The 13,584-nt window shown below is 38.9% G+C and overlaps 3 protein-coding genes, 1 long non-coding RNA gene and 4 other non-coding genes across 10 annotated transcripts in view; 3 read left to right on the top strand and 5 right to left on the bottom strand.

Moving 5' to 3' along the window:
- The first annotated feature begins 216 nt into the window (after positions 1–216).
- Positions 217–288, top strand: Trnae-cuc (transfer RNA glutamic acid (anticodon CUC)). Its single transcript has one exon. It is a non-coding gene; the product is annotated as a tRNA-Glu (tRNA).
- A 1,274-nt stretch (positions 289–1,562) lies between these two features.
- Positions 1,563–1,635, bottom strand: Trnai-gau (transfer RNA isoleucine (anticodon GAU)). The gene has a single exon. It is a non-coding gene; the product is annotated as a tRNA-Ile (tRNA).
- A 633-nt stretch (positions 1,636–2,268) lies between these two features.
- On the top strand, positions 2,269–2,340 carry Trnae-cuc (transfer RNA glutamic acid (anticodon CUC)). Its single transcript has one exon. It is a non-coding gene; the product is annotated as a tRNA-Glu (tRNA).
- Positions 2,341–3,070: 730 nt separating this feature from the next.
- Positions 3,071–3,143, bottom strand: Trnai-gau (transfer RNA isoleucine (anticodon GAU)). Its single transcript has one exon. It is a non-coding gene; the product is annotated as a tRNA-Ile (tRNA).
- Positions 3,144–3,435: 292 nt separating this feature from the next.
- The window catches only part of LOC147799495 (uncharacterized), a 38,519-nt gene continuing 28,370 nt past the window's right edge, over positions 3,436–13,584 (bottom strand). The window contains exon 2 of the long non-coding RNA XR_015425014.1: positions 3,436–3,873. This is a non-coding gene — a long non-coding RNA (uncharacterized LOC147799495). The remainder of the gene's footprint in view (positions 3,874–13,584) is intronic.
- LOC110984824 (PI-PLC X domain-containing protein 3-like) lies at positions 4,001–6,210 on the bottom strand. The gene is made up of 2 exons (XM_022245371.2): positions 5,950–6,210; positions 4,001–5,726 (listed from the first exon to the last, which is right to left on the bottom strand). The coding sequence occupies exons 1-2, from the start codon at positions 6,077–6,079 to the stop codon at positions 4,888–4,890; spliced, it is 969 nt and encodes a 322-aa protein (XP_022101063.1). The 5' UTR covers positions 6,080–6,210; the 3' UTR covers positions 4,001–4,887.
- Positions 6,279–8,639, top strand: LOC110984390 (UPF0739 protein C1orf74 homolog). 3 transcript variants are annotated; one of them, XM_022244568.2, is made up of 2 exons: positions 6,279–6,361; positions 6,601–8,639. In XM_022244568.2, exon 2 carries the CDS (start codon positions 6,630–6,632, stop codon positions 7,446–7,448), a length of 819 nt encoding a protein of 272 aa, XP_022100260.2. In that variant the 5' UTR covers positions 6,279–6,361; positions 6,601–6,629; the 3' UTR covers positions 7,449–8,639. The 3 variants fall into 3 exon arrangements, with proteins under 3 accessions (XP_022100260.2, XP_022100268.2, XP_022100252.2); XM_022244576.2 differs by having other exon boundaries at positions 6,288–6,372; XM_022244560.2 differs by having other exon boundaries at positions 6,288–6,465.
- Positions 8,232–13,577, bottom strand: LOC110984402 (mesencephalic astrocyte-derived neurotrophic factor homolog). Its single transcript, XM_022244589.2, has 4 exons — positions 13,237–13,577; positions 11,392–11,519; positions 10,814–10,955; positions 8,232–10,066 (listed from the first exon to the last, which is right to left on the bottom strand). Exons 1-4 carry the CDS (start codon positions 13,343–13,345, stop codon positions 9,894–9,896), a joined length of 552 nt encoding a protein of 183 aa, XP_022100281.2. The 5' UTR covers positions 13,346–13,577; the 3' UTR covers positions 8,232–9,893.

Raw genomic sequence — 13,584 nt, 5'->3', positions numbered from 1 at the left:
GTTCGATTGGGGTCATCTAATCTGATGAAGAGAGCGCATAATCTAAAATGTTTACACTTTTCCTGCACTTTGACAAATTACCAGTCCAGTGGAGGACATGGATATAGCTTATACTAATCACACCAGAGGTCACACGTACAGTCTCCTCACATTGACGAGCGTGTGCAAGAAAGAAGTTGTTAATTTTTAACAAAAAAAAACAAAAAACAATCGTATTCCCATATGGTCTAGTGGTTAGGATCCGGCGCTTTCACCGCCGTGGCTCAGGTTCGATTCCCGGTGTGGGAACGTGCTCGTTTTTTTAATAACCGATTTATTTCTGAACGGTCATGCCTCCGCACACATACGACATCGAGACAATTTAGCCTCCCCCTACGGTACCTTTTTAAAAAGAAAATTGCACACAAAATACAGCTTTGGAACGGACAATGTAGTAGTCTTTGTTCCTAGACCTTCCAGCGTAGTTATTACCGGTACCCCACACGTACACTGTCAGAGGGCGCAACATGTTGATGTATGCATGTACAAATGTACAGTGTACCTGTACTGTACGTGTGATGGTTCGCGGTGCCATGGAACAACTGGAAGGTTTTGGAACCAAGACTACCAATGTAGGTTCAACCCCCCCCGATACTTTTCTGTTGCATTTGCTTTTTTGGGCCTAAGTTGCAACGTGCATTCCCATGTGGTCTAGTGAGTAGGACCTGTTCCAGTAAAGGTGGGTTGTAGCTGATGACAGAAGGTATCGGAGTTCAATTGCAGCAAACTTCCAAAAGTGATAACAAAATTACACCCAATGAAATTGATATTAATGCAATTGCTGGAAGTGACACTTCTCTTGGGTATTATCAAACCTTATCAACTAAAGGACACTTCATAATTCACGCGAAAGCGATATAGGAACGCCAATTTTTTTGTTTTTTTTAGCTCACGTTAAATATTTGCATTGCGAATTCATAAAAGTTGAACGCAAATCAACTCGGGCGAAATTTCGCTGCAAATATTTTGTGACGTCCAATTCGATTTGCTTTCGCATTCATTGTGAATTGGTATTAAAGAAATGAAATATGTTTGTCTTGAGCCGTTTGGGCGTATGCAAACTGAAATTTCGTGTGCCAACTTCACTGTGTTCAGAATACCAAAACAAATACGATGAAACAACATGAAACCATAATTTCAGTGTGAGAGAGAAAACACAACTCGCTAAAACTTACAAAATAATCAATTTTTCTTATAGAAAAAGTAAATATACATGGTTGACAAAGACCCCCAACAATGATGACGGTCATCGGGGCTCGATATTCATGTAAAACAACAAACGTTTCTACTTTTTAATAACAACCTAATTCGATCTCTCACTCAATCTTGCGAGTTGTTATTAGTAAGAAAAAAATTGAAAACATCGAGTGTCACAATGGAGCAGGGGTCCAGCGCTTACACAGTCGCAGCAAGGGTTCGATTATCAGTTTCAGAACATTATTTTGTTCATATTCTATATTTTTGGAATATTGGAAAACCTTCATTCCATGATTCAACAAAAGTCACATTAAATGAGCAAAAAATGGTCGATATGGGGCTTGAACCCACGACCTTCGCGTTATCAGCACGACGCTCTACCAACTGAGCTAACCGACCGTCATGGAGACTTTAATAATCTTATTTTTAAACACAAGACCGTTTCTTTACCCGCTAATAAGGCTGATAGTTCCAATCTTGAGATATTTTGTGTGACTTTGAAAAATGAATGTCGGCGTTCATGCTGGCTGAAAACAAGTCACCCTGAAACAAGCGTACAAGCATAAAGAAAATTTGCAAACTTGCTATTACAGTGAAAGACGCTGCTTCACCTTCTGGAGGAAAAGCCTTGGCAGAACTAGGTTAGCACATCATGAAAATGCCTCCTTCCCTTTGCAAAATACCTTTCGTTAAGTTACTCTCTGACAATGCTACATCTACATGTATTATAGTTAGTACCCTGATTTTCACTGCCATGACCTCGTGCATTTGATTTGGAACCATAGCGTTTAGGTGAATAATTATCCGGATTACTACTATGATTCCTGAATAAGTATAATAATTACTAACATAGAAGCCAGTCATACTCATATGGTCTAGTGGTTAGGATCCGGTTCTCTCACCCCCGTGACCCGGGTTCGATTTTCGGTGAGGGAAGGTGGGTTTTGTTTTGTTTTCATTTCAGGGTTCCTTTCGTAATTATTCTTTTCCGAATAAGTTCTATAATTCGTAATCAGAGGGATCGTGACGAACTCCCACATGGTCTAGTGGTTAGGATCCGGCGCTCTCACCGCCGTGGCCCGGGTTCGATTCCCGGTGTGGGAAACTTGTAGTTCATTTCCCTAATGATTTTATACTCCAAGGCCAAATTATCCCATCAATGAAATCTTATGATGCACAGTGGACCCAAGAAAGGAGTAATTCAGCTTTTTTCTGAACTTTTTGAAAACTCAAAGATGAAAAAGCAAACCTAAAGACCAAGTTCAGACTTACATGTAAGTCCTCGAAGTACCTCCGGATGGACTACCGACTACGCCAACTGTGCTTCACCCTTGACAGCAAAATGATTTAAGAGTCCGTTGAGGGAACTCTTTGAGGTATATCTTACCTTTGTTTTGTTCCTGAAAAGCGCTTTTTTCTGCAGCATACCAATTCCATATCAGTATACTTTCCAAGTCAAAAACGTGGAAGAATTACATTTAGAGATCACAGGTGATTAGAGTGAAACTGCAAAACTAGAAAAGACACGCTGTTAACATCTACATAATACTCTGAATTCATAAACGAATTGAAAATTTTCAATGAAAGTGAAAATAAAAAGTATTACCTTTTGTTTCCACGTTCATAAACAAATGTTTATCCCGTCACAATCAGCCATATTTTCTTAAGACTCGCATCACGAAGTTTATCAGTATTCTTGCAGAAGTCGTCAAAGGGTTGAAAACAGTCGTACTTATCCGAATCAACACCGCATGATCGACAGATATCAAACAAAAACACGGTGAAAGTTAAGAAAAAAGGTAAAACACGGTGAAAGTTAAGAAAAAAGGTGATCTGGTCAATGTGGGGCTCGAACCCACGACCTTCGCGTTATCAGCACGACGCTCTACCGACTGAGCTAATCGACCCCACAATCAATCCAGCGGAACTATTTCATATTATTCTCTCGTATGCATTCACATATCACGTGGTATATGGTAGCGGCTACCTACTACCGCTTTCCCGTACGTACAGTGTACACCACAATGTACGTATATAGTCCTGTACATTGTAAATGTATTAGCCGTAGCCGTAATGTTCTCAGCCTGTGCATGTAGCGCGTGCATAGCTCCAGTGCTTTCCCAATATTCAGCTTTTCCCCGGTAATTTACGATGTAGTGTAACCATGGAGGGAAAGAAAAATACTCCATGGTGTTATAATTATGATATACCACTGCGTGTATTTTTTTAAAATGGGAAATACGATTTCCATTTAATGTCACATTTTCATAGGATTTTGACAATGCCTTTACTTTTTAAGTTAATTTTGTTGGAACAGACACAGGTTTTAACTGCGAAGAGGATAAGAGATACATCCGTAATTGGGTTACAAATACCACCAACTTTTGAAATGGAAAAAAATGTTTTAAGAGTTTAATTTAAAAAAACAAACACTTAAATACAATAAGGAGTTGAACAGCACAGTTTCCTAGTAAAATAAACATTTGTAAAGTATACAGAACATGTTTTTAACTTACTCAAGTGTCATTTGTACCTTCATGGTGACAGTCATAAACTTTCGGATAGACCGTAGATTCAAAATTCTTTTTTTCTTCAACTTTATGCACAGTATCAATTTGATGCTTGAGATCCATTAACCTTAAACTTAGATTTTTAAGAATTTAGTACCATTTCAGTGAAGATAATGTAATAAAATCATAAGCAACTATGGGAACAGAACAGCAGTCTGGGAAGGCAAGGCAAATTCTCTCACAAACAGGATGAGTGAGGTGACTGTGAATAATTTAATTTACTTACAAATCTGAGTATCGATCATGGAAATAATCAAAGTCCTCAGACCAGGCAATGCACTAAATCCTTCAAAATCCATTATAAGAAACTACTTTTCATGCTGTCTTTCAGAAGAAGCAAGCTCCATATATGTAAGCGCACTAGCCTCACCCTTCTCAGCCCTACAAAATCCTTCAAGATTCCCCGTTGGATTTTGAAATATCTGAGAGCATTAGGGTACAGGTTCAGAACTTGTTTCACTTTCCTCTGAGTTAGCACAATGTTTCAGTGACTTGGGTATATACTTGTGCGGAATGCCATACTAAGCTGGTGAACCACTGCAATAAATAGCTTATAGTCATTATCTCAATAAATATTCAAATAAGTTAATTCATATCAGAAATGTATTTAAGGTTAATTAATATATATATGTGTTTAGGCAAAACACTAAACAAAACTTGATAGGAACTTACTTTGTGGTATAGTGTAATTCGAGAACCAGAATTAGAAGCTATTACTGCGGTGGCACGTGCGTAAATAGGTGGCACACGCGCGCTTGACTTGCCACATTGACCAATAGGGTGTCGCAATTTGCCAAAAGCACGCAGGTCTCAAGATCAGGAATGTGGGGTTTGCGCAACGCCACTGCAGTATGGCATCTTCTTGGATTAGTATGACTCAAAACATTCAGGCTCCTGCTAACACAAGTGACTTTTTCTAAAATTTGTATTTTTAGATATTAAAAAACTTTACACACATACATGTGTTTGTAGGCTATTAGAAAAGAAATTAACTATATTTAAAGGATTTCAAGATGTTCTTTAATTACATTTAAAGGATTAACACTGAAGTAATATCAACACACTTCTCTGATGAATTCTTTCAGGCCTTGTGATTAAGTGCTAAAACACTTGGAATAAAATCCCCCAACTCAACAAAGTCTGCAATGACAATGTTAAGTCCCCTTGGCCCAATACCCTTGTCTTTCATAAAATATTGCACATTCTTGATGGCGATGAGTGCAAAGACATCTTGCAGGGATCGGCTGATGTACTGCAAGACGGTAGTCCCTGTTGGGGTCAAGACACCTTGACTGACATAGAACTTCCCCTGAGGTCGACCACGGGTGAAATGAGCCTCCAGGAGATTTACCATCTTAGGGGCTTCAGTCACATTGGGCCAGACAGATGGCATGTATGACCCTGACCACAACTCAGGGTGATCTCCTACTGTCACCGGGTGATGATAGAACACCAATACCTGCCAGCCTTTCTCCCAGAGAACATTAAGGGCGGCTGTCTCAGTGTCAATGACAGGGCACAGTTTGGAGTCAAATACGCTTAACAGAGTTGCTACAAGCTGTTCATGGTCAGTACTGTCCATCTCATAGAGGTGGTTGAAATCCAGCAAGATGACTTCTTTGGGATGTTTATCCAGCCAGGATTTGATCTCACACATGCAGGTGCCAACCTCAGCACCATACAATCCATGGACAAAATAGAGCTCTGCCTTGCCCTTCAAGGTTGACACACGGAGGTCAAAGTAGCGTATCCCACGGTCAAGCTGCTGTATAAAGGTCAAACTCTGCGTGACTGACCATTTGTAGACAATCTTTTTGGCCATGTCACCAAACGCTGATACTAGATTGCGCACAGTGTCGGGGGAGCTTGGTGACACTGGCGTATTGAGATCAAGAGTGTAACTAAATGAATCGTGTGATCCTGCAAAAAATCAGAAAAGAAAAAGACTACTTAAGAATTCATGTATTTGAATACTACCCTTCTGATTTTATTATAGACTTGGGTTATGGCTAATCTTGTTAAAAGTACTTAGCAAAAATGAGTAAACTGACCAGTGACATCACTTGTCATGCTTAATTCATTGTCTTGACACCGACAGTGAGCTGATCTGCTGATGATAACTCAACAAGTTTGCAAAACTTACCAGGAATCGCAATATTTTTCAGCGGCTCACACAGAAGTTTCTCTGGTAGTTTCGACATCCAGTCTGAATAATCTTCCTCATTTTCAATCTTCGAATTTTCAACATTTGTGGAGTCCCCCGCCGCCGCCATTTTCCTAGCTCATGTACACAGTATATGAAGGCCTACATGTACTCGACTAATTTCTTGCACGACAAGCCCGGAGCTAGCTAGCTAGCTAGCCAGGGGCTAGAGGCTATGTAGTAGTAATAACAATAAATGAACAACAAAGACACGTTCAGAGCGCTGACATGATTCCGTAATTATTGTCGAACTCTTGAGGGCGCAATTTATTGTGTACGCCAGACATGTGGTCGATATACATTCAGACCTGATCGAATCATCTTTTTGTTCAACTGTTGTTCTGCTGAAAGAGTATGAATGTGGTTTGTACGAAACTCATATGAAAACAGAATCATATATAAATGTCTTCCTTACGTCAGGCAGTGTAACAAAACCTGGAATGAACAAATTAATTGGTAAAGGAAATTTTTTGTTATCACTGTTTAGTGTTTTTGGCATCCCATAGTGCATGTACTAGAAGCAGTAAGTAGCTCACTATTCAGGATTGGTTGAACTGTGAAATGTTTGATTTGTGTGCCTTGTTTATGCAGGTGATACATAATAAGTTGTAAACAGTAAAATGGAGACTGCATTTATCATGAAAAGATACGTTGGGAGAACAGCTAGGAAGAACTGGAGACAAATCTTGTGTGACATGGAGGCGGTGTCATCTGGAATTAAGCCAAGTTTCCTGTATGACTACTCCTGTATTGAACCCACAGAGTTGTCTAAGATGGTGGATGACCTGGGTGTATCAGGGCTCCTTGTGAAGGAGAATTTACAGGTGTTAAGTCTAGGACAGGATTCTTTCCTCGCCAATAAACCTCTTCTGCAGGAAACGCTTGGGGAGTTTCTCGGGGCTCTTGAAGGAGGCAACCACATGCTGGTTGATGTGTCAGCAAAGCTTGAACAGCCCCAACTACTTGATGATGAGGGTGTCGAACGAATCAAGGACCATGTTAGAGATGTCATGATGCAGCTGCAAGATTTGAGCAGGACACCAGTGACTGTTCTGGAGTTGAATCCTAAACCGGGCTGGAACTTCTCAACGTTGTTTGGTGTGTTACTTGGATATCCAGTGGTGTATTGGTTTCATGACATCCAACGTTGCTCCAATTGCCTGTCCATGGTACCGCTCAGTGTTTACCGAGTGTCTGCCAACCATGATGATCTGCAGCATTCAGCGAATCCACCCTACCCAATAGATACCACTTCACACACTCCTCAGCTAAGCGAAGTTGTCAATGAACATCCCATTTACAGCTTCAGCGTTCCGGAAGCACTCTTGCCACACTTCCAAGATCACATTGATGATTGGTTCAAACGAGTTCAAGCAAAGGCGCACAAAGAGCTCAGGCTGACTTGTAAATCAGTGACATTACCAAGCATCACACTGTAATGTTTTACTTGTAATAGACCTCAAACACAATGATGTCAAGTTGTGTTTATATGTGCGCTTTAATAGGGGTTCACTAGATAGCATCCCACCTCCCTTCCCTAGGAAACACACCTGTTCACAAAGCATGAAGTCATTAGAGTCGCTGTGTTAAGTGTATTGGAGTAAGCCACTAAAAATCTCTGCATAGAAGTGTTACTGTACATATAGCTCTTTTAGCCTGATTCCTAGAACATCTATAATCCCTGTCAAATGTTGACTGTTCTGCCCAAACTCTTGACAAGTTTTGCATGGCTAAGAGACCAGTGCTGTAGTCAGTGTGGGTGTTAAATGTTTGAACAATAAGAAACATCTGAAATTAACTTTTCTTTTAGTTATCCGCCCCAAGTAGAAGCGCATCCCCAAGTGGCAAAAGATGGTTGTGAGTTTTCGAAGCGGGTTCTTGCATGCATTCTGTTTGTACGCAAAGACCATACATTAAGGAATAAATTTGTTAAGCATACTTCGCATGCTCCACGTCAAACGCGCCATTGATTGATTATAAATGCGCACTTATGTGAGTACCCAAAACATGTCCTCTTTTGTCACGCTCCGAGCGGATAGTCATGTAAACTTTTTTTTGCAGTGGAAAAAATGTATGGTTGGTTACACCTTGCAAACCTTTGTTTGCGATTTTGTTTACATGTACATCTTTTCTCTTCGGGAAACTCCATGAAAGCTTCACAAGTCAGATTCTCCTGAAACTGTATGCATTTCATAATTAACAACCAAAAACAGGCCAAAATGTTACTGTTAAACATCGAATGGCAAACATTTTTATTGCAACATGAAGGTCATACATATGCAACTGAAAAATGTTTAGTAAATTTATTTTTGTCTAAATGTCCTTTTTGTCTATTAAAGTGCAAAGGTACTATTTCACTGGAAATTTAAAAGTGAAGTTTATTTTTACTGGTCATTGATTTGGGCATCAAGCCCCATGTACAGTAAGAGAGGTAAGGTGCTGTTGTCCTCTAACATACAAAATCCTCCCAAACCTTGGTAGATTTCAATGGATCTGGGTGGCCTAACATTGTCTGTGATGAAGTACAAAGCCAAGTTCAAACCTCTGGCATTGTGTTTTATGTAAATTTATCCATGAGAGTTGCACATTCTGGATTTTTCAGAATAAAATAAATTCTTTTACAAAATGAACATTACAGACTTTTTGTGCCATGGACAATTATCATAAATGCTTTGCTGGAAAAAAATATGCAAAGAACACATCTATTACAATTAGACAAACCGAATTGAAATGATTAAACCCACAAACAGCCATCCTAAATGCTAATTTATTTTCCGTATGTAAAACCACTAACTGGAGAAAACAAAACTTGACAAACTTCATGAGATGCACTATTGGTTTAAGGAACTTTCACTTGCAGCCTGTGAATTGGACACTGGGTGTATTGGGAACAATAATTGGGTAGGAAACAGATCAAGAAAAATTCCCTATACAGACCAGTAAGATGACTTGTTGTTCAACCTACTTGCTAGCCATAAATAATGAATAAATGTTAAAAACTCATATCAGACCTGGGCAATGCATTTATTTACGACCTAGCAGGTTTCAAAAATGTAAAACCCTCTAGTTTTTAACAATACAGTGTACATGTACACATTGCCTGAGACAATGCTATTATTCATATACAAACAAGTACATTTAGAAAGTTATATTTCAAATAACCCTTGAAAATATAAAATTAGGAAATACCTTGATCCAGGATGCATTGATGAATAATTTAAAATGCTTTTAGAACCAATGTCATGAGTTTGTACGTATTAAGCTTTGAGTACCTAACCCTAACAGTCCTCAATCCTTCACCTGTTGGAAGACTGAGGACTGTTAGGGTTAATTACTTGAATAATTGACTCTGATGTGCACATTACATGTATGTGCTTGCACAGACAACTGTACCATTTATGATGACCAAGTGCAATGAAATGTATATGATCATCAGTATCATGTGCAGTTTTATGCCTTAATGTTCAGGATGTTTTTGCTAGACAATCTCTCAGCATATACCTAAATCCACCACTGTGCTGGAATGCCATTCTTTGTCCAAGTTTCAATTGGCACACTTTGCCATCCCATGTCCTGCAATCGTTAAACTCCTGCGGATGTACAGTGAAGGACACTGAAAATGATGTCACAATTGTCAAATTGTCATGTGAGCATGTACATATAAAAAAACTTATCCCTCTCAGTCAAATGTTCTGAATTTCGACAGGTACCAACAGCTGAGCACCCTCAGATGCTGGTTCAAATTAGAAATGTTTTTTCACATTCATAACATACAGTAACCAGCTTAAATTGTGACTAGTCCCTGGACAGCTTTCATGAGGTAATCTAACTCCCTTAGCTTAGTTTATCATGGATCAGTGCATTTCCTCCTTCAACCATCCAAGTTATAACTCTGTCTTCTTCTTGTAATACTTTGGTTTTAGTTCCTCGATGCGTTTGATGAAATCTGTCTTCTCTGTGCAGGCTTTGCATTCTTCACCCCAGACACTCAAGATATTCTTCAGTTCTTTAACCTTCATTTTCTTCAAATCTACAGAGTCCAAATCAATTTGTTTCTCTGGACACAGAAAAAAAAAGAACCAATCAAAATAGAATGTGCGTGCAGCATTCTGTGTCTCTACTATGTTAGTAAAAGATTCAAAGTCTTCCTTCTGTTAAGATTTTTTTCTGCAGATCTCCCAGAGGGGAGACATAACTTCAAACCAGAACTTCAAAAGACTAACATGTACATGTATTTAAGCCCTGTGTTTAAAGCCTCAATGCCCAGCTCCTTAAGACAGCATAAGTGGAGGAAACATTAAGACAGTTACACTGTCTTCAGTTGGAGATGCTGTCTGGTAAGTACTTAGGGCCTAATTGGGGCTAGCTAAACCCAGCAGCTACACGTGGGTTATATACTACCCAGTGGTAAGAGTGAAACAAAGAAATAACCATGACTTCTACGCAAGCAAACAATTCACATGCCAACTATTAGAGACCAAAAAAAAATCTGTGAAACTAGGTGGATCAAACTTTTGTTTTGAATGGACCAAAATATAAAAGGAAACTCCCTAAAACAAAAAACCAAAACACACATCTACATTGTAATTTATAGATGAACTTTCCTCGCATTAGTCAGTACAAAAATCCGGTAACTAACTGTTACTTTTTCAAGGGCACTTTAGGTAAATGGTACTCAGACCACAAACTGATCATGCAATTTTACTCCATCTCACAACCTCCTGTGAAATACTGTAACATTTTCACTTTTATTCTGAAGGTGAGTTCATGTCTATTCCAACACAGAAATGCATTTAATTCTTACCGTATTCAAGTTCACATATTTGTGAATCTAACTTGTTTAGACGTTCACATATTTTGTCTGATGGTACATAGTTGAGTAGCCTCTTGCTAATCTCTCCCAGAGACCCAGTTGCAGCGTCGGCTGTTCCACCGATGAAATAACACTGGAAAATTTCAATGAGATATTTGAGGACTTACAGAGTAGTAATAAAAAGACAATGCTATTACTAAAAATCTTTCAACACAATTGAAGGTGTTTTTGAATGTTGGGGGGGGAGAAATGGAAGATCAAAGGTAAAAAAAAAATGACTTGCTTCCCTAAATTGAGACAATGACACTTCAAAACACTAATCCCACTTCAAAACACTAATTCCAGATTCTAGAGAGTAACTGTGGAAAGGGTGACCACTGACCAGTTGGTAAAGGTCAACAGTTCAGTGAAGGGGTCGGAGGTTAAACTTATTTCTTCCTCACCTCCGCCTCCCAAAAAAGTGAGACTATGGAAAGTGGTAACTTGCCCTTCCATCACACAGTACCCAGACTTGGACACCCCTGTTCTGGTGTTGAACTGGCCAAAATTTAATCAGTTTATATACTTACAAAAGTATTCTCCTTAGTCTTGGCTGATTTGCAGAACTTCCTGATTGCTTTTTCAATCCCTTCTTTACCTTCATCACGCTGTTTTTTTGTGATGGCCTTCTCGATTTTATTCAGGGTTTCAATACAAACTGAAAATGAAGTAAAACAACACAGTAGAATGAATAACAGTTTTTATTTTTCTTCTTCTCAGCAAAATACCAATATCAAATCCTCATGCTTGGCAGTGGATATTTGACCAGTTAATGATCTAGATGCTTTTGGCAGTTGAGCATGGGCATTTTGGGGTACTTTGATACTGTATTGTGACAAATCTTTGTCCAGCTCTGCATTAAAATTATCATTGTGAATTCATGTTCATGAGCTGGAATTCACATCCAGTTCAATTTCAGACTTTTGAGCAACTCCTCCTAAACCACGAATCAAAAAAAAGACAATGACGTATCCTGCAATTAATCCATACTCACATCCTACTAACCCATTGAGACTGGTCTGCAAAATTCCCAGTGTTTTTTAAGTGAATCAGCTTCACGTAAATTCAAGTTTTTGGACATTTTATTGCTTTCATGTGGCCAATAGATCCCTGCAGGAAAAAAAATGAGTGGCGTCTGTATATGGAATTCTTTCCCACTGATAACATCCTTTGCCTGTGGCTCCTGCTTAATAAAGTGCAGCTGGAGGATGACAAAATCTTCACTTTGTTATAACAAACCAATTTAAGTACGTTTGCCAGCGTAGGAAAGAGCTCCATAGATGGACATCACTTGACACCCTGTGCACATGAGATTGATCTGAAAAGCTCCAAATATTTTCTAAGTAAATGCTTCGATATTTTCACGGCTAAATTTAACTTTTTGGGACGTTATCACCTTTTGATGGCTTACATATATAAGCCACTGCAATTAAACAGGCAAGGGAAAATAAGCAATGTCCATATATTTGAACTCTTACCCCAATGTATACATAGAGTGACGACTATAATAAATCTTTTTGATGTTTGCAATGCATCATGGGTTTGGATGACAAACATGCAATGCATTTTATGCACAACCCTACGGGAAAAGTGTACCTGCAAAAGTTAATCTGTTTCCATTTTATTTCGTACTCCAATTTAAGCCATCCCCTTGAACACAGTGATGCATTATTGATTTGGGACAAAAATATTCACAAACTTCAAAGTTTGGCAGAACAGGAAAATTCGGAGAATCCCTTCTGACAACAACCACTTTCTGCGACGGAGTGTGCTTTGACTAATATCATGAATATTAATGCCTATTATTGACCAATCAAAATCACGACTTGCAGCTCATTTATCCTACATTGACCAGTCGATTTCGAGACAAAATGTAAATAACTGAAAATTAATGTTTTAACCATTAACACTGTAACTAAAAATTAACCAACACCCCTAGGGTATAGGCCCATGTAAAATCATATTGAAACTGGCATGACTGGAGGACGAGGACTGTTAGGGCTAATGAAAGCATGCACTTCAGACTTAAAGTTTTTTTCTAAAAGGATCTGGGCCATTTATCGGATACACATGTTTGAATTATTCCTCCATGTTTGAAGTGAACACACTTTTAATAATTTCCATTTGACTTATCTGCAGATCTGATACTGTGATAGCCCCACTAGTGTCGCACGGATCACTCCTGATTTATCCTTAAGGATAAATCAGGAGTGATCCGTGCCACGCTATAGTACTGTGATAACACTGATCATGTTCACGATGACCAAAGCCGACATCACTTAAAGAATTTACAAAGAGTAAGAAAAAAGACCACAAACGAAAACAACCAATACTATATCAACAGACAAGTCCTAGGCCTATATCTTATCACCAACCTTCACATTCGCCCTTTTTCAGTTTGGCTTCAGCTGACTGGAGAACCACTGCCCACACAACTAACGCCAGATACACAAAACTGGCCATGGTAAATGCCTGAACATTCATGTCGACAATGCAAATTCTGTTCACTCAAAATACATAAAAGCTGCTGTTTTTCCCTTCAAATACGATAATGATTTCAAAGCAACAACACACAAACAGCAGTTAAAGTGAACCAAACTGACGGTTCAAAAATGTCGCATACATAGCTTTTGAAACACTCGTTTTTTTACCAACAGAACTTCTGCTTCTATCACAACTTGTCAACACATGTGTGCACAACGTGGACTTATTTCCTAATACAT

This window comes from Acanthaster planci, linkage group LG04, assembly GCF_054643075.1.
Source record: "Acanthaster planci isolate LZ-2023a linkage group LG04, COTS_SCS, whole genome shotgun sequence".
In the NCBI taxonomy this organism is placed as follows: domain Eukaryota; kingdom Metazoa; phylum Echinodermata; class Asteroidea; order Valvatida; family Acanthasteridae; genus Acanthaster; species Acanthaster planci.
Note: the sequence above shows the minus strand (reverse complement) of the source record. Positions and strands in the feature narration are given on the sequence as shown.